A 23,959-nucleotide genomic window follows, 5' to 3' on the forward strand; every position below is an offset into this window, starting at 1 on the left:
CCACATAAAAACAGGAATACAGATACTGATGATACCGCTAATTTGGTAAATAAAATCCTCATAAATCCTCCCTCGCTTTGATCAATGTTCAAACACTGTGCCACCATTTATTTTTTTGGAGAAGGCCAGTGTGGCTTATCTCACTTTTATTGTCATATCAACGGCCAGGTGAGAAGCGGTGCCTTTATAAAGTTTTACAGAGTAACATGGAAAATAAAGATCATCATAATTATCGTGTTCCCAGCAGCTGCAGTTCCCATGAACGAGGAAGAATAAATTCACACCAGTCATTCAAGTTGTTTGGTTTTTTTGTGAATTTGTGGTTATTTTATTGAAAACAGTGACAGTGGATTATTTGAGCTGAAACCTTTTTTTTTTTTTTCCCTGAATTAGTTCTACCAAATAGCCTCTTAACTATACTATGTTAAGATGAGATACAGTTAAATTTTCAAGACATTTACAACACAAAACTGATGCAAACACAACAGGGAAGAATTTACTTTCCAAAAAAAAAAAAAGAAAAAAGAAAATGATAAAACAAACAAAAAAAAAGCTTTTCCAAACCCACAGAAAGTTTCACCTCCTTTAACTAAGGATGGAGGCAGGAGAAGCTGCTGAAGTCTGATGAACAGTGACTGTCGTTACCTGTGTGTGTGTATTATAAAAACAATTAATTTGCATATTCTCATAACCATCAGTCGTTCTACAGCAGTGTGGGTCGTTTCCTTAAAAAAAAAACTTTCTAACAAACATTTCCAAAGTCCTGGGGAATAAAACTGGCCTTAAATCCACTTTGATAATGAGCAGGTCCTACACACTCAGGGTTCACAGATATTTTTTCGGTCCATGTGTAACTGGCTTTTTTTTTTTCTTTTCTTTTTTTTTTCATATTAGTTGAGGAGATAAAACAGGGAAAGAAGATTCAATTATTTTTTTTTCTTATTGTTTTTCTTTTAAACAATTTAAAAACAAAAGCTTTCTGAGATCCCACTTCTCTGTACTTCATAAATACATTCAGCACTCAGTTGATGCAGATAAAAACAAAAAGGACATGTTTAATCCTGCCTAAACACTGTCACTACATTAACAGACTATATCACATGTGCACTTAAATTAACATGTATCCATCACAGTTTTCACCACGCCTTCCTCTCGTTCCACATCTTCATGGACGTTCCTCTTCCTCTAACCTCACACTGACATAAAACATAATTTAAACATAGTAAAAGACATATTTGTTGTGAGTAAACAAGAGACATGGTTAAAGGTACAGTCATTATTATATTAGCTAAAAAGAAAAAACACACACGCACACACACAGGGCCTCGCTCGGATTAGTGTGAGAAACTTTTGTAACGAGGCTCGTGACTTGTAACTCGCTCTGTCAGCTTTTTTTCGCGAGCCTCGTTGAGTCAGACGTCGCCTAAAGTGTCGTCGCAGCTTGTGACAGGAGGGAAAAATCTCTCTTCACACAAAACCTAAAGATAAACAGATGTAAAACATGTTTTTTTTTTTTGTTTTTTTTTACCACAATGCCTTAATTGTATCTGGATAAGATAAAATGGGGGAGGAGGGGGTTGTTGCTAGATGGAGTACATGAGCTGAAGGAAGTGACGTCATAGACAACATGCAATCTTTACTTATCTGTGCCTAAACCCAACCAATGGCTTCACTTACTTTTCACTTACTTACCCTATTCTACACCTGTACATGTCAGTTTTACTAAACCTAACCAGTCGGGAGTTCTCAACGATTTTCGGTGAGGTTCTACGTCACTTCCTGCAGCTCATGTACGCCATAACCAAGCCTGAACCAAAGGAGGTCGGGGGGGGGGGGGGTAAAATATGAGCTATAAACAATATCTTTAAAAAGGAGAAGGAAAAAAAAAAAAAAAGGAAAATGATACAATATCAAATAATACCAAAGAACATTTCAAAAACACTTAAACAGTCCACAGTTCGGAGGTGAAGTTCTGCCTTGTGGACAAAAGCAGCAAACGAATAAGTGACCAACAGTTAATCTACTTAGAAATACAGTTTAAATGTCCCTTTGTGATGAAAGCATGAGGGGAAGTAGACTCTTTTCTTTTCTTTGTTCCAGGTGTGGTGTGTGTTGTTGTAGGAGTGTGTGAGTGTGTGTGTGAGTGTGGTTCCCTATAGGTACGGGTACTGCGTGAGGCGCCGGGGGCTCAGCTGGTAGGCACTGTACGCCTCGGCGCGCGGCGTCACGCTGACGTAGGGCGAGCCGGCGGCGAACTGATGCTGGTAGGCGGCGGGGAGGCCGTGCAGCAGGCTGCTGACCGAGTCCCTGCGACTGGCCGAGGAGTCTCTCCTGGAGGACGAGGAGGAGGATGAGGTGTACGTTGCTGCATAGGCGGAGGAGGGGGAGTGGCCGTGGTGGTTGCCGTGGCCGCCGTGGCCGCCGTGGTGGCCGTGGGCATGGCCGCGGCCCAGCAGCTGCTCCATGGCCTGCGAGGCCGAGGAGAGGGCGGTGGAGGCCGGGTAGGAGTAGAGGCCGGGGCCCGGGACCGAGGCCGAGGCCGACGTCAGGGCCGACACCTCGGGGAAGCTGTAGTGAGAGGCTGAGACGGCCGGAGGGAACGTCTGCTGGCGACGCAGAGAAGAAGAAGATGAAGAAGAGTCGCTGTTGGACGCCCCCGAACGCTCCTGAGATGAAGACACCACCGGCTGAACCTGGAGACACACACACACACACACACACACACACACACACACACACACACACACACACACACACACAAAAAGCACAACACAACGTCAACATGCTGCAGCAAGGAGGTGGGAAAACCACAGGCATGTTTGATGAGGTGATTGTGAAAGCTTCAAGAATTCACTTTTTCCCTTTCAACCTTTATTGAAACATGAGAATAAAGAAGAAGCGTCATTTCAGTCAACAAGTCATCAAATTACCACCCTTAATTAAGTCATTAAGAACAATAAAATATCGTGATAAAAACATGACAGATTAATTCTCTTTAAAAAAAAACAACTTTTACGATGTCAAGCTGCTGCTTTTCACAAACTTCAGCCCATCCCAGTACTGCCAAACGTTCAACTATTTAAAGGATTTTAACCCTTTAAATGTCAGTTTGATTACTTGACTGTTGAAAAAGTGACATCCAGTAATCAAACTGGAGTATGATCATTATATATATATATTTTTGGGGGGGCTTTTTCGCCTTTAATCGATAGTATAGTCAAGAGAGAGACAGGAAATGGGAGGCAGAGAGACGGGGCACAACATGCAACGTGAGTCGGGACTACAGCCTCTGCATATGGGGCGCCAGCTCTACCAACTGAGCTAAACGACGCCCCGTGATCAATGTTTTTTCACAGTGTTCTGTTGGCCGATCAAAAATATTAAAATTTGTCAACAGAAGGCTTCCTTACAAAAAAAAAAAGCAGTAACACAACCAAAATGCTGACAGGATGTTTTTGGCGGGGTGGTTGAGGCGGCCGCCCCATGTAGAGGCTGCAGTCCTCGGCGCGGGCGTCCCCGGTTCAAGTCCCGCGTCGGGCGGACCTTTCCTGCGTGTCATTCCCCCGCTCTCTGCCTCCCCCTTTCCTGTCTATCTCTACTATGGCTATCAAATAAAGGCATAAAAAAAAAGCCAAAAAATATACTTAAAAAAAAAAAAAAAAGTCCTGCACCCAAGATATGTCAATGTTGAGTTGATATAAACGCGTCAGGAGATGCAAATGCTATAAAATCAAAAAAGTGCAATGACATAAAATCAATAAAAACCACAAAAACATTCAGAATTGACAGAAACCTCATCAATGATTAAAATTTTTGGAATGAACGTGAACCGATCAATTATAACTGGAGCATCTGGACGTAAATGTGATGAAATTTAAGATTTAAAGTTATTGTTCCTTTAACGTAAAACCTACAGGTTGGAAACTAAATAAAAACAAATTCAGAAACTATCCGACGTTTGTAAAGAGAGAAAAATTTCAAATTTCCTTGACGACACGATGTTTGTTTCTTCAGATCGACCTCTGGGAGCTTCACTACACTTCAAAATGAAGCTCTGAAGTTTAGCTCGACTGGTTTTTGTTTGAACTCTTCTCAGTGGAAGCTTACTGATGTTTTACGATGTCAAGCTGCTGCTTTTCACAAACTAATAAAATTCGTTCCAAACCGTTTTTTTCCTTTTGGGCCTTGTGACTCTTTATATCGCTGCTGTTGCGTGTTTGTGAATGCTTGCTGCAAATATTTATGAGCCGTGGGTGGTTCAGCATCAAATTGTTTCCTCCTCAAATTGTTTGTTTAGAGTCACTGAAGAGGTAAAACATCTCTCTCTCTCTTCTGGAGAAAAGCAAGAGGAAATGTCTGTATCTTCTTTACTTGGGTGGGTGCACATCGATGAGAAAGACCTTTCATATGGTGTTCATAATTAATTTTATACAGCTTCACATTCACACGTCGGGTTACATTGCTATGGAATAAAAGTCCCCTAATTGCACCAGGAAATAAAAGAACAAAAAGCTTTCTATTGCAATGGTTCATGAAGGCTGTGGTGCGTAGTGTGTTACCCAGATGTTTCATCAGAAGTCCCTTTATCACACCTGGAAGTAGGCTTACTGGGAGGGATAAAATACCAACTTGTGCAAAGACTAAATTAAAGTCATGTATGCAGAATTGATGCATTGTTTGCTTTGTTGCAAACTAAGTAACCCAGACACCAAACCATTCCAGTGGCAGCATCATGTGCCATAAAAGGAGAATTCCAGTCATTTTTGACCACCAAATCATTGTCCTGATGGTCACCCATAGTAATGTCTTTCCAGGACGTTTCAGAGTTCGGCTATCTGAGGTGAGTGACTACATGCAAAAACACAAATCAAAAATGACCGGAATTCTCCTTTAAGTTATGAATCCTTCACCAGCTGTATAGTAAAGTGACATACAAAGTAACATTCATAAGCTAAAGCCATCCATGAAAGATTTACGAATAACTCCTAGCCCTTATGAAGCCTTGTAAAGTGACATATAAAATTACATTTATAATCTATAATTCATTGCAATAGAAGCTGAATAAGGGGGAATTTTGTTCTTGTCTTTCCAGGTGCAACTAGGGGACTTTTATTTTGAAAAAATTGTCCAGGTCATTATTCCATAGCAGTGTAACCCGATGTATGAATGCTGAGTCATGCCTCATGAAGCCGTTGTGATGCATTAGGAACACCTTATGAAAGGTCTTATGAATGTATTTATTGTAGCAGAAATGTAGATTTCTTCTCTTTAAAGGTACAATATGTAAGAAATCTAAAGCAACTGGCCATAAAATCCTTCTTATAGAGACTCAGGAATAATGTTCATATAACATACTGAACTCACCAACAACAATAGTACAGCCAGAATAATTTGCATTAAACTTTTTTTTTTGTAGACCGCAAATCATGAATTTACATGTTGGCATTTCAGCCTCTGGGTTGACAACCTTGAGTCTGGGGGGTAGGGGAAGGGAAATGTTTTGAATTTTGCAGCAACAATTTTGGCCACATTCTTACATACCGCTCCTTTAACTGTCCTGTTGAACTTGTTTCAGATACGTTTCTCTCACGGACTTGACCTCGACCTCATATTTCAGTTCATAAACAGACATTTTTAGACGAGTCTGTTTTGTTGGTCTGGAAAAACACAGGCTGAGAGATCTGCATAAAATAAACTACAGAGCATAAAATGCTGAATTTTATTTCAGGTCATTTACAAACTCTTATCTGTCATAACACTGTTTGTCCAGCAGATAGCACTTTGGACCTTTTTTTATGACACGTGGAGTGGACACAAGTTGATGCCGCAGCAAATAGACCAGCCTGCAGCTGCTTCTCTTTCTAAACCAGAAGTCATGAATCCTCGGTGTAAATGTTTACAAGTGTATAAAGAAAAGTCAAGGTTTAGTGTTTGACTTTTGCAAAAAAATAAATAATAATTCAAAATCTTTCATTATGGATTTTTATTATGTATTTACCCTTGGTGGAGCTTTATACGTGGTTACATGTTGCTCAACACAGAGCTGCATCAACTCTTACAGCTGAAGCTCTGGCTCATGTTGATCCACATGATGGGAGAGGGCGTAGTCCTCCCCCCTCCCCCCTCCCCCCTCCCAGTGCATTCATTACAATGACACATTACTATTAAGTATTCAACTGAAATGCAAATAAAGATTAATTGCCAGCATACCGACATAAATACAGACTCACCTGGCTGAGGTTTAAGGGGTGTGACTGGCTTGGCACCAGTCCATGACGCTCCAGACTCTCCCCCGAGCTGCACGGCTGTCGGCTGGATCTCTTCGGCTTCATGTAGTTCACTGGGGGATCACGAGTTACAAGAGTTAAATTATTTTTATCTATTACATAACTACTAACATACAGGCCTGTAATACACTTTGGGGGGGGAAACCCTCGAGCGACCCTCACCGGTCTCTACGCGTCCACGTGAAGCGGCTCCTCGCTCCGAGCCCTGGGTTTTGACTGAAGGCGCCACCACGGCCAGAGACTTCACCTGGCGTGACGAGGCGGTGCTGCTGCTGCTGCTGGCTGGGTTGAGCGTGCGTGGCAGCGGAGTCAGGGGGCTCGCCGTGGACGAGTCCGAGTCGTGCACCGTCACACAGCTGATGACATTGGTGCGCTGGCTCAGGCCGACACTGTGTGAAAGGTGGGAATGTTGTTATTTAACAGGTGTTTGTGGGGATATGAGATGAGCAAAACAAAACATGAATAAGACAAGGTGTCAAAATGACAGCGTCTATCATTAGAGCTCTGGCACGAAAAGGTCACGGCAGTGTCAGAGTGTAGCAGGATAATGGGGAGTTTCAAAGCGAAAAATATCTGGTTCGACCTGTTGCAGGTTGTGAAGCAACAATAGGAACTCGGATAAAAAAACATATTTGTTTAAAACAGAGGAATTCATATTTTTATTCACCTCGCCGGATGAAACTTGCGCTCATCCTCTGTGTCGGTGTCGCTGTGAATGGTGATAATGCTGACCGCCGGGCTGGGCGTGTCGGAGATGATGATTGGCTGAGACAATGTGGCGCTGGCGCTGGGCGGGGTCACGCCGCTGCTGCTGAGTAATGACGCAGCAGATAAACCCCTATAGAGGAACAAAAAAAGAAAATGCAAATCAGTTTGAAGCAGAGAAAATGTCACAAAAAAAATTCCTATCCATTCTGTGTTAATTGTTATAATTAAAAAACTGCAGAGCTGCACCAACCTGTTTCTGTTCTCTCCACGTCGGGCTTTCACCTTCTTCCTCTCCTGCTGAGTCCTGCCCTGGGTTGAGCCCCTGTTAGGGTCAAAGAACAGACAAGTCAACACTGTTGAAATGAGAATATGAAAGTTCAACAACCAAAGAAAGATTATTATCCCGATAAAATGAGGAGGAGCCGCATTAAACCAAAGATATACTGATTATACTGTGACTCATTCAAAATCTACCTTTGATCCCAGTCTTTAAAGGGTTAGTTCACCCAAAATTCAAATTTCACTCATTATCTACTCACCCTCATGTCGATTAAGGGCTGGGAGAATTTTCAGAGTCCTCCGTGCCTTCTCGGAGTTACAGCGGGGCTCGGTGCAGCACTGCATGTCCATATGACGGTTGCGAACGGAGCTCACTTTTCTTCGTCCAAAAAGACACACCAAAAAACATCCAAATACCTCCATAGTGCTCGTCTGTAATGTCCCTCTTGTATTGAAGCCCCAACATGAGAAATTGTTCCGAAAAAAATGTAATAAGTCTATATTTTAAGCTTGTTTGTAGCGGAAGCTCCCAGTGTCTCAGTTCACTGCTCTTCCTGTGTCACCGGCGGAACAATTTCTCATGTCGGGGCTTCAATTCAAGAGGTACATTACAGACGAGCAGTATGGAGGTATTTGGATGTTTTTTGGTGTGTCTTTTTGGACAAAGAAAAGTGGTATCCATTCACAACCATTATATGGACAAATACTGCTGCGCGGACCCCCCCCGTAACTCTGAGAAGGCACAGAGGACTCTGAAACTTCTCACAGCTCTTAGTCGACATGAGGGTGAGTAGATAATGAGTGAAATTTGAATTTTGGGTGAACTATCCCTTTAAATTGACTCTAGAAATCCAGAACATCCTGTGTTTTGTTGTTTGTTGTGCGTCTGTCAACACTGACCTCCAGCTGTGGCCCTGCTGTGCATTTGCATCCGAGTGAAGCGTTTCCAGCGGGGAGTTGGTGACGTTCGACTGGTGGGCCGAGCTGTGGATGGCCACGCCCGGGACCTGCTGCCACGACGACGGGATGAGGATTTGTTGGGTGCCAGTGGGCCAGGCCTGCTGAGAAGAACAACAGACACGCACACTTTAAGGACACGTAATAAATCCAGGATTGGGGGCTATTTATGAAATCGACAATAAAAAATCATTTGATCATTATTTTTATTGGAATGGGCCAGACAAACTGAGCCATGCTGAGAAACAAATCCAAAAGACCGAAAGACAAAGAGGCAAAAACAAAAACAAAAACACAATGGGCAATCTCTTCTACAGGCAAAAAAGCACAGAAGCTGGATATAAAAGCGAGCAAACCTTTCCCAAGCCATTCCCTTATTATTATTATTATAGCATAGCCCTGCAACAAATCCACAGGATGACATCATGCAAAGCAACAGACGATGAGACACTGTAAAAATCATCAGATCGGATATAAAAAGACAAAGTATATACACAGAACCACGGTGCCTGTTAAAGAAGAAACACTGAAGAGAGAGATTAGTTTAGTTCACTGAGGCCAAACAGTCTGCTGATAAGCCGTCTTGGGGAGGAGGAGGAGGAGAGGGAGGAGGAGGAGGAGGAGGAGGGGTAGGAAGGCATGCCACATGTTCTGGGGGCTGAAACAAGAGACGTGTGTCAGAGAGCCGGGCTGTGGAGGATGGATTTAGTGTTTAGCTCTGGAGCTGCAGCCTCCCTCTGCTGAAATCAGGGGATGGACAGGACAAGAGAAGCTGCAAGCAAAGCGCAGACCAACTCAGCAACACATGCGCTCCATCATGCCCTCAGCAGCACACCTATGGGGAGAGACTGTGGGAGTGGGGATGAGAAAGTGTGTGAATGGGGGGAGGAGGGGGGGATGTCGTCTGGAGTGGAGAGATTGTAAAAAATTTAGTCAATTCTGGTTTAAATAAAAAGGGGAAATAAAAAATAAAACAAAAAAACATGAACTCTAGAAGGAATAATGGTTATACAGGGTTCCCACTCTTCTCTTGAAATTCATCCCTGTCCCGTTCAAGCTTTGGAGAAGTGTTCTTTTTGACAATGATACCTTATATTGTACATTTAATCAGTTTGTTTCTGTGTTTATTCCTCTTTCCTCTCATTCTCTCTCCCAGAAGTCTGATTTAAAGATGTGCAGTCTATGGCTCTAACTTATGAAATAATCTCTTAAATGTTTAGAAATGATGACAAATTTATCAAAGAACACCACAAACATGTATTTTTTTTTTTTTTTTTGGGAAAACGAAATCCTTAGCAGGGTCTGAAAAAGTCAAATAGAGCTCCGGTAGCTGAGCTTTTCCAGGACATTTGACTTGTTTTCCTCATTTTCCATGTGTTTTTCATGACTGGAAAATTGGTCAAACATTTTCCAGGTTTTCCAGATTTTCCAGGACGCGTGGGAACCCTGTTATAGTATATATGTAAAAAAAAAGTTTGATTTTCCGATTAATACGCATTGAACGACGTGATTCTGACGACCACGACGAGTCCACATGAGAGGAGGGAAGGCGTAGAGATGTGATACATAAAGAAATAAAACCAAGACTGTCCCCATACAACGTGGTGTGGCACAGAGGGAGAGGAAGAATTGCAAACAAATGAAAAGAAAAATATTTTTTTTAAAAAGGGGGTGGAAAAGTGGGGCAGGAGAGAGGAGAGATGGCGTTGTTAGTGGTAGAGGGAGTGTGCATGTGCATGTCTTTCTTCAGGGAGAGGAGGAGGTGGAGGGGGGGAAGTGGAGGAGGGGATTGGTAGGTGGTGGTGTCATCTTTGCTTTACCAGCACTGTGGCTGTGTGCTCCAGGAGGGTGGGCCGACCCACCCCGGCCCCCAGCCCGAGGGGCAGGGAATACTGGGGGGCTAAGCCTGCTGAGGGTGGGTGCAGGGTGGCCACCATCAGGGGTGTGCAGGAACCCTGGAGGAGGAGGAGGAGGAGGAGGAGGAGGGAAGGAGGGAGGGAGGGGGGATAGGGGAGGAGCAGCGTTAGGGTAGGATGAAAAAGTTACGTCCTGAATCTGATTGAGACGGAGGGACGGAGCGGATAAATAAATAAATAAATGAATAAATACAGCTCTGGAAAAAATAAAGAGACCACTCCAAAATGTTCTTAAAGCAGAAGTAAGCGATCCGGTGGTTTTGGCTAACTTCCTGTCAGCAGATGGAGTTAGCAATCCCCGCCCTCGTCCCTACGTCACCACATTCACGCGCATCCCTTGGCTGCTCACACAGAGAGGACCGCCCCTTTATGCCGTTCTCTCTCCTCATTGGATAAAGGTTGTAGGATACAAGGAAGTATACTAAACGTTTTCTCCTCGGCTTACAGCAGAGCAGAGTGACTGACAGACCCGTGTTTCGGACCAAACACTCTATGTAAGTGATTGCTGTCGGAAGATATAACTATTTAAGACTTATATTAACACAAATATTCCGCTTACTTCTGCTTTAATAAACCAGCTTCTCTACATGTTTGGCAGCCATCGATTCCAGTGTCTATTGAACTCCAACACAAGCACACCTCACTCTACTTAGCTGATCATCTGAACCAAATCATATTTAATAAGGAAGAAAGATTATAAATAAAAAAAAAATAAAAAAAACACTGCTGTGATTAATTGGGATTATTTCACCAATTTTGATTTCTAAACTCTTGCTAAGTTTAAAAAGTAGTGTTGTGCTGTTTTAAAATGAATATGAACTTGTTTTCTTTGCATCATACAAGGTGACCAGTTGCCATTTTCTGCAAATACATGCTCTAAATGACAATATTTTTATTTCCAATTTGGGAGAAATTTTGTCAGTACGTTATAGAATGAAGCAAAAGTGTTCATTTTACCCAAACACATAGCTATGAATAGTAAAACCAGAGGAACTGATCATTTTCAAGTGGTCTCTTAATTTTTTCCAGAGCTGTATATACCAAAAAATAATTCAAAAAACCCAGCTGTGCAAAGAGATGCACGCTCGTTCCTCCACCAGCGGCCATCTGGACACCTGACCTCTGCAGGGCGCTGCAATTACTCCTCATTTTTAGTGAACGGCAATTAACTTTAGCTTTTTTCTGTGCCAGATTCGTTCCTCCTGCCTGCACTCACTACACATCTGGCCTCCATCCCAGGCAGGACACTGGGAATAAATTAAAAAAAGAAAAAAAAGGAGGCCTGGCCCAGAGTGAGAGGCAGGATGCAATCATCAGAAACACAAACAACAAAAAACACACACACACACACTTCTGTTATTTCAAAAGCTCAAGTCGCCCCAAAATGCACTGAAATAACCAACATCCTCACTGGAAAAACTTTTTTTTTTTCTTTTTTCATTTCTTATTGAAGATCTTAATCCGCCCCTTCTCTCCTTCAAACTTTGGCCGGCTCCTCTGGCAGCAGTGGGGGAGCAGGGAATGAAAGGAGAAAACCCAACAGGGAGACCGTTTAGATGGACTCATTTATCCAACACTGGGCACCGCTGCTCCCAGCTTGGTGCTAATGACACATCATTCATCCATGCTGCCAGATTTTTGATGGCAACCTTGACAAAAAAAACAAAACATGTGCTTGTGTTGTGTGCACTGTCGAGGAAAACTGAATGGTGTAAAAATGAAAATTGTACACTGCTGTAAAAACCCCTCGTTTTCCCCCCACTGCACCTCCTACCACAGTGTGCCGTGCAAAACGCTGCAGCTCTGTTCACTCTGGTTCAACCCACATGGATCCGTCAGATGAGTCAGTCGTCTGTCACCTTGGGTGTCATTGTGAGCCGGTGTACTTTCCATAAATTACATAAAAAAAACAAAAGAGCTACACAGAATTACATAATAAGTCCTGTTACAGTTGCATTACACAAGTCATGTGTGCTTTCTCTTTGCAGCGTGTTCATTTTTTCCCCCACTTCTCTCACATTTTATCCCTTTCTTTTCTCCAATTCTCTCTCCTTCTACTTTTGGGGAGTTGGGTTTGAGGACATTTTAAAAGGATAGTTCAACATTTTGGCAAATTAGCCCATTGCAATAATCTTTATAGTTTTAGGAGTAGGTTCGTTACCGTTAATTGTCGGTGCAAGCTATTTTTACAACGGCGGAGCAGAGCTGTGAGCTGCTCAGAGCTACGCTACGGAGGTTAATGGGATTTCTTGGTTTCCCTCATCAAACTCATCAAATACACAATCCAACAACTCCAAAACGCTCTGGTGGACAAGTTGTGACCTGCACATTCACCACGCTAAGAGATAATAACAGAACGTTACGAGACGGAGTTGTTTTTTAAAGTAAATTCATGCAAAACTGCTGATGCGCGTTCCCGTCGGGCGCCGTTTTCCTGCAAGCAGTCCCTGAATTTGCCTCTAAAACAACTCAATGTTCCGTTATTATCTCATAGCGTGGTGAATGTGCAGGTCACAACTTGTCCAACAATCAAAGATAACGAACCTACTCCTGAGACTATAGGGATTATGGCAATGGGCCAATTTGCCAGAATGTTGAACTATCCGTTTAACGTCTGTTTCAATTCCATCTCCAAGAGAACCAAGCTAGGGGTCGAAACCCCCGGTTGAGACGAAGGTCAGACGACGCACCCCGACCCATTCGACACCACTTTGAACCGCAGCACTGCGATTGCTGCGTCAAGCTGAATTTGATATGATAAGTGGGAACATGAGCCAGAGAGGATTGTTGATAGTAAATCACTCCTGCAATTTTTCCGATACAGACTGTGAGCTTCCTGTAACTCGTAGGGTTACAGCCGCTGCATTGGAAACGGACAAAAGGTGCAGCAACGTTCTCGAAGGGTTGATCCTGTAGAAAGGTTACAAAGGTCTGAGCTGTGACAGTGATTGGACTGTGATGGTCACACCCCAAAATGAAAATGACAGAGGGAAAAAAATACAAAAGGGGTTGCGTCATGATGGTACGTTCAAACATTTCAATAAATATTACACAATACATGTATTATATAACAACACAAGCTCACAAACAACTGGAGGTTGACACACACACACACACACACCTCACGAAGCCTTACCTGTGTGAGCATACTTGGCTGGATCTGCAACGACTGAGCAGATTGGTTCTGAGGTACTATAGGTACAGAGTTATCCATCCTCACAGGGAAACTGGAACTCTTACTGGATGGCTGTAGCCCTGGAAACGGACATAACAACAACAAAAACAATGTGAGATAAATAAAATAATGTTCACTCACTGGACTATCGATCGCGACGGTTGCCAACGTCTTTTTCTTTTTTGGACCGCTATTATTGCCTGTCAACACATTTACCAGCTCCTTTTGTTTGTAATTTCAATTAGCGATCATGAATTCCTTACTTTTATTTTATTGTTTGTTTGTTTTTTTTGCTTGTGTGGGCCACCTGTTCAGTGCGAGGCGGAGATTACGCCACTGCTCCTGTTACTGGTAGAAAACATTGGCCTGCCAGTATGTTGATTTACATATGTAAATCAACATACTGGCATCAACATATCATCGCCGTCTTGGCTACGTAGCGGAATATAACATATGTTATATTGATCATTGAGGGTGGGAAGGGTCCATCGTTCCACACTCAACTTTTGGGCCGTTATGAGTGCACCATCTGGGTACTTACAGTACACCGCATTTTGACATACTTTTCAACCGAGACGCACTTAACATAATCAAAATGTTAAGTGTAAGTATGGAAGTATTCATATGTAGACACAGCACAGGATTCGTGACTTTGAAACAAGTTGATGCTTATTATGTTGCTGCTTAAACCCCCCTAACTCCGGTTCAGTATCTGCACTTCAGTTGAAGTGATGGGGTAATTAAAAAGTAGATATAACAAAAAAGTAATTATTAAAGTGCCAGCAGAGACAGGCTGACACAAATCAAAGTGAACAATCACAGTGAATCAAATCAGATCAAAATCAAAATAAGCCACAGAGAGATTTCCTGTCATTTGATTTGTCTTCAAACTTAAACCACACTGAGGCGCCGTGTGTTGTTGTTGTTGTTGGTGTTGTTGTTGTTGTTGTTGTATTTGTATCATGTACCTTGGATAGTGGAGGGTGGGCAGACGATGAGAGTCTGCTGGAAGGGTTCGGTCTGACTACACAGCCCAGTAGGACGCGTTGGAATTGGGACACTCTGCTGAGCCAGCCCGGGAATGTTGATGGTCGCTTGCTGATACAGAGCTGGCTGGTAGTTCAGCAAGGGCACGGCTCCCCCCGCAGAAGGCACCTGTTAGGGAAATTAAAAAACACACCACTGATTAATACCGGAGCCGTGCGGCCTCTGATATAATCCACTGTGGATGAGGATGTGCTGTTCTTATTAGTCTCCCGTCTGTTGGAGGATACGTTCTATATATACGCTGTAGATTAGTTATATTAGTTACATCTACATCTATACTCTGCACATGCCAGTGCTAAATCAAATCAAAGAGGAAATGCGCGTGCAAGAAGAAGAGCTGCTTTGTCTGATGTAGTTTGCATAATACATATATCATGACACATAAAAGAAAAAAAGCTCAAAAAAGCAACAAAGTGAGACATGCAGGAAATGCTGCAATAGATAAACGTGATTTCATTCCTCTACGCAATCTTGATTGAGTATTTTCAGTTTCCTGTTTCATTTTCCGGCGCAGCGTTGATGAATGCATGAGCACATCCAACACACCAAGCTCCATTCACCGCGGCCGAGAGGTTAGCAGAGATTTAATGCTATTAAGTTGTCAAGGTAGGTGTAGCTGCAAAGTCAAAGACTGGGCCGGCTGCATCTTCTCAAAGATAATTCCTGAGGTGGAGCGTGGCCGTTTAGGAAACTCTGCAACCAGGATTAATCTCTTCCCTGTCTGCCTGTCTGCCTGCCTGTCTGCCTGTCTGCCTGCCTGCCTGCCTGCCTGCCTGTCTGCCTGTCTGCCTGTCTGCCTGTCTGCCTGCCTGTCTGCCTGTCTGCGACACAGTGGAGGGAAACTGCACAGGATTTCTAAAGAATGTGGAACTTCCCATTGTGTTTAGGCGCCATCGACAGGAAGCACATCATCAAGTAGTGACTTCAATTACAAGGGGGAGTCGTTCAGTCTGTGATGTATGTATTTCTATGGAGCCTTGACCTGCTTTATATTAAAAAAAAAGAGCCATCCCTTGTTCTATGAGAGCTTATTTTTGACGCCTAGACTCGTTGATACCTGGTTATGCTGGTTGAGTTGGCTACTGAAGGTAACAGTGAGGTTCCCGGCTGCAGCGCTGGGGACGGCGTTGGTGGAGTACAGGGATTTGCTGCTGTCATGGAAGCTCCGGCGCTTACAGATCTCCATGTTCTGGAAACACGACTTCACACTGGGAGAGAGAGTGGAGCAGAGTGACGGCGTTTCAGTTAATTACATTAACACTCAACTAAATCATCAAGTTCATGTTCACAACTTTGGGTCCATGAACTCACTGGGAGCTGTGAGGGTAATCCATGAGGTGGCTCATTGTGACGAAGGGGTGACCCAGGGTTTTTGTAGGCGTGATCCTTTTGTCGGCGTCCAGACGGAGCATCCGCTTCAGCAGATCTATGAACTCTCGTCTGTCGGCTTTCTCAGCCAGCATGTCCGTCCCCTCCAGATGAGACGACAGGTTGACCTGGGATTCAGAAATAAACCACAGATTGGTCAAAGATTGATTGATCAGTTTCCTGCTTTTTCGTGTGTGTGTACTGTACAGTGTAAAAAAAAAATCAAACTATATAGTCGACTGTATTAAATGTAATGTGACAAATCTCCCTCTACCTGCATCATATCATCCAGACAGTTGAAGATGTACTTCCTGGCCTCCTTGGACTTGATGCCCATCTCCATTTCATGCTCTGATGGGGTCTGGAAAACAATATATAACCTATTAATCAACAGTGAAAGTATCTGTCCTCAAATCTATATTCAAGAACATGCATATCATATCATTTATCCAAATGATGCAGATCAACTTGAACAAATAAAAAAGTAATCAAAAGGAGCATCAAGATTTATTCATTCTGACATATTAAGCCATTTAATATTAAGTCTGACATATGAGTAAATATTCAGCATGATTTTATGAATGATTTTATTCACCTTTAGCCTCCAGAGTGGGTAACTGGAGTCAGGGCCTCGATTGAAGAAGCGGCTGGTCTTGGTACCGGCACTCAGGAGATACTCTGCTGGCAGGCCTTGAGTCTGGGAAATGTAACGAATCTGTAAAGAGACACAAAACAGTGAGTGTCATGGATATGAGTAATATAAGACGTAAACATACAGTTTGTAGTCATGCTTGTTCTTCTACAGCACTTGTAACTATAGCCGCGTTTCCACTACATGGTACCGACTCGACTCAGCTCTGGTACCAGGTACTATTCTAGGAGAGGGCTTCCATTACAGGATAGTACCGCCTTTAAAGTAGCCGGTCGTCATAATTTGATATAGACTTATCTATTCATTTTAAAACATTTATTTATTGAAATGTGGCAACATCTGTACGTACAGAGCCCCGAGGCAGCACCGATGTTCTGTCCACTTCACATCTGAAGCTTCACTTTACAAACTAATGTGGCTGATACAGTTGTAGAAAACTAACATTTATCTGCCAGAAGGAATTAAATCAGCCAGCAGTAAATCTCCAGCTACAGGTTAACTTAATCAGATACTTTACTTTTTTATTTGCACATTATATAACCTGCATAAACAATGAAAATAATGAAATTAAACACTGTGCAGGAGAGGGGGAAGCCAAAAAGGGCTTATGAAAATACCTCCCCTATGTAAAAAAAACAACAACAGCGGAGGTATTCAAAGTAAGAAGATAATACAGGAATGCATAACATAAAAAATATAAAAGAAAAAAGACAAATTTACATGGAAAAATGAAAGATACCGAATTAATGAATGAAAAAAAAACAAAAAAAACAATTTACATAAAAAAATGAAAGGTACAAATTGACAGATCCAGAAGTGTTACAAATCTGTGTTTACACGTCACATTTTAGTACCTCTTCACCCGTTTTGGAACCTCGGCCGAGCAGGTACTAAAATAAATAGTGGTACTTTTACGTAATAGAAATGCAAAAAGGCCGAGTCGAGTCGGTACCACGTAGTGGAAACGTGGCATATGTGTGTGTCAACAAATCACCTACAGTACCTCTATGATCTGCTCTGTGTAAGAACTCGCCGCCTTAACTCTGTCCTATAGATTAACCCTCCTCTTTGAGCTTTATCCTCCTCCACTGACGTTAGCACTGACCTGGTCGTACTCAGACGCTCCGGGGTAGAGAGGCCAACCAAGGAACAGCTCGGCTATCACGCAGCCTAAGGACCACATGTCGATGGCCTCGCAGAACGGCAAACCCAAAATGATCTCTGGAGCCCTGGACGGACGGCAAACAGAAGATTAAAGGAACCAGAACAACAGGGAGTCAAAGCTGCATCATCAACACAGGTTTAATTTAGGTTAACATAGCACAGATGTACTGTACGTCTTGCCCACCAACCTGTAGTAGCGAGACTGCAAGTAGGTCGAGCACACGGCCTTGGACACATGACTCGCCGAGCCGAAGTCGATGACCTTGACCCTGTAGGGCTGTCGGAGCGGGTCCACCAGCATGATGTTCTCAGGCTTCAGGTCTGCATGAATCAGACCGAGGCTCTTCAGCTTCATCAGCGCCGTGGCAACCTAAAGAAACAAACACACACACACATCAAACTAGATGACTAAACTAGATGCAAAATAATATTAATAGGCATTTATATTAAATAACTTAATGCTTAAAGTCCCCCTAAAGAGGCATCTTAAAATTCATAAAAACGCTCTGCTATGACTTTTTTTGATTAAAATTGTTTTCCACAAAAAAGAGGCTAAAAACACGTCTACTATTTCTCCTTCATTGAAAAATCCAGGTTCTATGAATATTCATGAGTACACAAATGCATCATGACATGCTCGGTAACGGCGGTGCGCGTCAGTGGGGGAATGGGAGACGGAGGGGCGATGAAGCTCGCACTTAGATCTTAGCCTCTCGACCACGTTATCCACTGATACTGTTGTTGAACATCTGGCTGTATAAGTAGATGTTAAGTGTCACCATCACAGTGAACAACAAATGAGATGCAAAAATAATCTACGGGATTGGTTGCTAGGGATTATGACGTATTAAACCTGACTGGTTGCTGCTGAAAAACTGAATCCAACCTTTTCAGACTCTGGCTTTGAAACTGCATTTTCAAATATAAAATACTCATGAATTAGCGACTTCGCTTAATGCATTTTAATAATTTCAAAAAAATAAATTTTTGGTTTAGGGGGTCTTTAAAAAACATGAATGGCTGTTGTGTTGACCAACCTGCTGCAGGATGGGTCTGATGTGCCGGAGAGGGAGCGGGCTGAACTTGCTGTGCTTGAGGAAGTCGTACAGGTTCTGCTCCAGCATCTCAAACACCAGGCAGGTGTGACCCTTGTGTTGGAAGCATTCGTAAGAACGCACAAAGTTGTACTCGTCTGCGTTCTCTGCACTCAGCCGGTTCAGGATGCCCACCTACGAAAGAGAAAGAAAACAACTTCATGTGACCACAGACATTTCACACCATAAACTGCATAATAATGTTATTACAAGCAGGTCTGCTGCAGTGGTTTGCAAGTTGCATTTGCTCCAAAATTATTAATACTGCTGAGGCTACATCCATGCTAATATGTTTTCACACATGTCACATGACACATTACTTCACTTGACATACATGTGATGGTGTAAACAGGAAAAACACTGTCTACACTACAGTTAAATAGATTACATTATGAACAGCAAAGGCATGCGTAGTGTTAAAATTCAGAGCTCAACTGCACAACGACACAACAGCTGCTAGCAAAGACAACAAGGTCATTAGGGCTTGTAATTCATCATCTGTGTTTTGCTTTCATCACTGAGAGTCACGACCGATAGGACCCAATCAGGAGTCCAGGTTTCAGGGGGGGTTTGAACACCCCAGAGTAGCGGATGCCAGTGCCACTGACTGTTTCATTTTAAAACCTACAATGTAATACAATGCCTGAGTGTCATTAGTGCACCCTGCAATTAACATCGGGAGCAACAGCCTCAAGCAACAGAAACAACAACTTTGAGGCGTCTGCAGACAAGTTGGAACCTATGTAAACACTTTCCTATAGGATCCTGCTTCTACAGTTTAACTTATCATTAGCAACACTAAGGAGATGATGACACAGGCAAGATCGGCTTTGATAAACTGCCTCAAGATATATATTTAATTTAAGCTAGAGGTTTCTTAGATAATTTTTCACCTAAAATACGGAGGGGTGGGTGAATGTTTTTCAGTGTTTGTGCATTGTTTATGTGTGTTCATGTGATGGCAGACTGTGAAAACTAATTTCCCTGTGGGACAATGAAGGCCATCTATCTATCTATCTATCTATCTATCTATCTATCTATCTATCTATCTATCTATCTATCTATCTATCTATCTATCTATCTATCTATCTATCTATCTATCTATAAACTGCAAATTAGCTGAAGCTAGATGTCTTATATGCATCGCATTTTCCCTTTTTTTTGTGGCAATGTTGTATGTATCGTCCCTGTTAAATAAACATTAAAATAAATCAAAATAATCTATCTATCTATCTATCTATCTATCTATCTATCTATCTATCTATCTATCTATCTATCTATCTAGCAACCATTTCCAATCGTCAAAGTACTTAACTCCCGAAGACAGAATTCAAAAAGAAAAGAAACTCAAAAGCAGCCAACACTGAACATGCAAGTTCATTAGTAAAACAGGATACACTTATATATTTAGTTTTTCAATAGCATTAAGTCTCGTTACCTCAATTTGGCCCTGACGTGCGTACGAAGGATGGTTTTTCAAGATCTTTATAGCCACAATCTCATTGGTGCCCCTCTTCCAGCATTTGGCCACTTGTCCAAACGTGCCTCTTCCCAGGAACTCCAGCACCTCGTAGCTGCAGGAAACCGAGCAGAGGATCTCATGTTGCACTAGCTGGTAATCCCCTTCCCCGTTGGAGCTGCTGCTCTTGGTGGTTGGAGCCGAGTGCGGTATCGACTGGCCGGTGCCCCCTCCTCCACCGCCGCCGGTGCGCGTGGAGTAAGTCGCTGCAGGGGCCGAGAGCTCCTCTAATATCTGGACACTTCCACATCCGCTGCCGCTGCCTTCGTTGGTCTCCTCGATCTTTCTCTTCTGCCCGTGCCGGTGGCCCCTTGTTTCAGAGGACGTCTCCGTGTGAGCGTAAGAGGAGGACGTCGCCTGCTCAGCGACGCGCCGACTGGAGCCACGGGGAAGACTGCCGGTGCTGTCTGCCGCCCGCACGACCACTTGACCCCTCGAGCCGGGGGCAGCAGGAGGGAAGACCAGGGAGGGGGCAAAAGGAGGCACGGCCATAGCCGGGGTGAAGGTGTACGCCGACTGGCCGGCTATGGAGCTGTAAGCTTCGGTGGTGGACACATCCCAGACGTTGCTCTCCACCTTCAGCTTCTTAACGCGGCAAAAGGCACTGGAGGAGATGGAGGGGGGGGAGAAGACCTGCAGCTGAGAGCTCATAGCTGAAAAGAGAAAGAGGAGAATAACATGAAACAAAAAGATCACATTATCTTGATACATATGGTGAACCATAATTAATTATCTTATCTCTATTACAGTTCTTGTGCAGCACTGCCCACATGAAGGTTCATGTAGGCAGTGCTGCACAAGAACTGTAATATAAATCACAATATGGCCAGAAGCAATACCCACACTGCATGAACTGCCCAAAAATATACTTGTTTTGAGGAATTTAAACACTTTTTACACTGTTATGCACTTGCACCATCATAAGTATTGTGGCACTAGAGTAATGGCCTATAAATCAAATACTCCTGACATCAAAGAAGACATTTGTCTGGAATGAGACCCAACAAAAATAATCTGTAATCCACATTTTTAACAATTTCATCAGTGAAAACAAAAAGGGAATAAGCAAAATATTTGCAATACGTTGTTTGTTTTTTTTTGCACATTGTGCAGGCGTAGTATGATGTATTGACTTTGTAGTAAATTGCAGTTTTAACTAGAAGCAACTGGAAAATGAGTTGTTTTTTTTTATTTCAGTAATTTGAGTACTGTCATGCTATGTAAATAATGTCTAATCAGTTAAAAAGATTTTATCATTTTCTAGAAATGTATGGATGCATTAACAGCTGACAATAAAAACAATAAAACTGTAATATATATCTATCATGACTGCATCAGGCTGAGAGCACACTGTTGACATTGATATCCATGTGAGTTATGCATTTGCACAATCGCTCTGTGCAAATACAAAAGGCCTTGTGTGTTTGGGTCCAGTCTCTCCCTCTCTCTCTGCTTAAACGACGTGGAAACAGTAAATGTGGGAGGCTGTGTTTTTGGAAAACGGGCTGTATTTTCCCTGATCTAAACTACAGATATTCAATTTCCAGAAAAATAATGCACGCAAGCTATTAAGACAACAACAAGAACAAAACGTGACTACATAAGGAGAGTACACGTGATCTTTACTTCATAAATTAAACCGCTGGCAGGGACACTCACTAACTCACTCTCTGTTGTATTAAGGTGGATAATAAATCTTATCTGCACATGTTCTGTATGTCTGTACCAAACGAAACTTAAAGACAATTTTCACTTGCGAGAAAAACAAAGTGAATGTAAGTTCAGTCGCTGCCACTGTGGTGTAAGCTGTCAAGGTGGATCACAGTGGAAAATTGTAAAACTGTAATAACCACTATTAATTATATTGATTAAATTAGGCAGCTGTAAGGATAACTTACATACTGAAGGCTAAACAGCACATTTGAATATATATGGAGGCCGTTCATTGAATATGTTATAAGGACGCTCAATCAAATCAATTACTAATCGCTCCGAGTATAGCCTAGCAGTTTCCAAGATTGTGATTATTAACATCTTTTATTATTATAATTATTATCTTTTCTATTTTTCTCTCAAATATTTTTTTTCATTATAGAATTTTATAATTGTTTATAATCTGTTAAATAACAGAGGAAGCATGTTGGTTGTTGTTCTCTATGGGTCTAGTTATGTGATTGTTTCTGTTTTATGTTGTCTTTTCATCATAATAAGGCAGCTAACCTGTGTTGTATGACATGTTGCAGGAATGTCAAAGACTGTATTTCTTTTCGCTGCTTAAAACTCAAATAAAGATATTGTGCAGGAAAAAAATTAGCCAACTTCTGTCTATGTTGAATGTCCTGTTACTGTTTGTGTAATGTCTGCTTTCTCTTTGCGAATACAGAAACTATGTGCATTTGAAATAAGCTATACCGAAAGCAAATTTTGCCGACTTTATTGTGCAGTCTTAATAAATGAATATGAATCTGTCATCGTGCCATATATGCCACATTATATATAAAGCCAACACTGAGTTTTAATAAAAAACAAATCAACAAGCTAAACGTTACTCAACTCGCTAACGTTAGTGCTGCTAACACGCTAACGGCTTCAACTTTGTGGAAAAATTATGTCGTTAAATTATGAGCTGTTTCACTCACAAAAAATAAGCTTAAACGACACAGCCCATGTGAAAAGCGATATGTAATAACAGAAGAATAGTCACATACCGGATCGGAGGCTTTTAAAGCGTCGAAAAACGGCTTCGTCCAAAGGTTTAAATCCCACTGCACCAGCGTTTTATCAGATTAGCTTCCGTTAGCCAGCGCTAGGCCTGCATTGTTTCTTCCGTCGATGGAGAGCTAAGCAGCGGGTAAAAGGCGTCACAGAGGCCGGTTCTCAGAAGCAAAACACAACGGTTTCATTGTCTTATTAAGCTAAAATATCTAGCCCTAATATATATATATATACATCTGTCGATTAAAACATAATAAGTGTCTAGTCTAAAACCGTCGGTCTGTCTTCAAGCAGCAGCGAGAAGAACCCGTTCACTTTTCACCGGAACAAACCACGTCCTTCATCAGCTGCGATTCTTACGGCATTTCCGTTTTCTACCGTAACTGACGTAGATTTGGCGCACGATGAAATTATAATGATCGTTATTTTCTATCAGATTTGAATCAAAATAGGATTTTGTCGATATGAATTTTATCAAACAACCTTCACACAAAACATCCGTTGTCCAAAGACGGGTCAAGTGACATTTGAGGTAGTTATAGACCCCGAGGGAAAAAGGGTGCGCAGTAGTTTACGGTAAAAAAGAAATCGACGTGACGTAAATGGAGCAGAGTTAGTAGAGTACCAGTAATTTTCCGGCAGCACTGATATGTTCCACAAATCTGGGCTCCCTCTAACCACATACCAAACTTTAGACTCCATGGCAACGCTATTTACTAGGATTTTCTGATATATAATAATAATATAATGTTATATTTATACAATACATTTTCATTAACACCAATCCCATGCACTTTTTAATAGGGTTTAAACTTGCCTTGTTACTGTGTAGTACATCATGTATCATTGAACTCTCTTGTCCCATCAAACTCACACACTCAAGTGTATTTAAAAGGTACAAATCTATTCTAACAATGCTTGTATTGGGGTATACTTGATTACATACAGATATACATAGTTACAGTTTTCGCCCTATGGCTTATTATAAAGCTTGTAGTTCATGGCAAGCACAAGAAGACATATTACAACTTTATTTCTGTATAAACAATGAAAGGAATGAATATCAGGCGAAAATAAG

General features: G+C 42.2%; 1 protein-coding gene across 5 annotated transcripts; it reads right to left on the minus strand.

Annotated features, from left to right (window-relative positions):
* Window positions 1-1,882: 1,882 nt before the first annotated feature.
* Window positions 1,883-23,230, minus strand: hipk1b (homeodomain interacting protein kinase 1b). 5 transcript variants are annotated; one of them, XM_085775924.1, is made up of 20 exons: window positions 22,875-23,156; window positions 20,086-20,819; window positions 18,591-18,782; window positions 17,742-17,923; window positions 17,495-17,618; window positions 16,333-16,452; window positions 16,012-16,098; window positions 15,681-15,865; window positions 15,427-15,577; window positions 14,291-14,477; window positions 13,284-13,402; window positions 10,052-10,186; window positions 8,175-8,335; window positions 7,246-7,317; window positions 6,955-7,125; window positions 6,450-6,676; window positions 6,231-6,340; window positions 2,454-2,693; window positions 2,133-2,414; window positions 1,883-2,102 (listed from the first exon to the last, which is right to left on the minus strand). In XM_085775924.1, exons 2-19 carry the CDS (start codon window positions 20,815-20,817, stop codon window positions 2,154-2,156), a joined length of 3,456 nt encoding a protein of 1,151 aa, XP_085632050.1. In that variant the 5' UTR covers window positions 20,818-20,819; window positions 22,875-23,156; the 3' UTR covers window positions 1,883-2,102; window positions 2,133-2,153. The 5 variants fall into 5 exon arrangements, with proteins under 5 accessions (XP_085632050.1, XP_085632049.1, XP_085632048.1 ...); XM_085775923.1 differs by having other exon boundaries at window positions 2,133-2,693; window positions 8,175-8,332; XM_085775922.1 differs by having other exon boundaries at window positions 2,133-2,693.
* Window positions 23,231-23,959: the final 729 nt, after the last annotated feature.

Source organism: Trachurus japonicus, chromosome 5 (genome assembly GCF_045865225.1).
Source record: "Trachurus japonicus isolate A0001 chromosome 5, Traja_1.0".
Classification (NCBI taxonomy): Eukaryota; Metazoa; Chordata; class Actinopteri; order Carangiformes; family Carangidae; genus Trachurus; species Trachurus japonicus.

Coding starts and splice junctions, on each gene's coding strand:
- hipk1b (XM_085775922.1), bottom strand. CDS start 20,817: ATGAGCTCTCAGCTGCAGGTCTTCTCCCCCCCCTCCATCTCCTCCAGT. Junction 17,619..17,741: donor TTGCAGTCTCGCTACTACAG/GTTGGTGGGCAA, acceptor CCGTCCGTCCAG/GGCTCCAGAGATCATTTTGG. Junction 13,403..14,290: donor CCCACCCTCCACTATCCAAG/GTACATGATACA, acceptor GTCCGTTTCCAG/GGCTACAGCCATCCAGTAAG.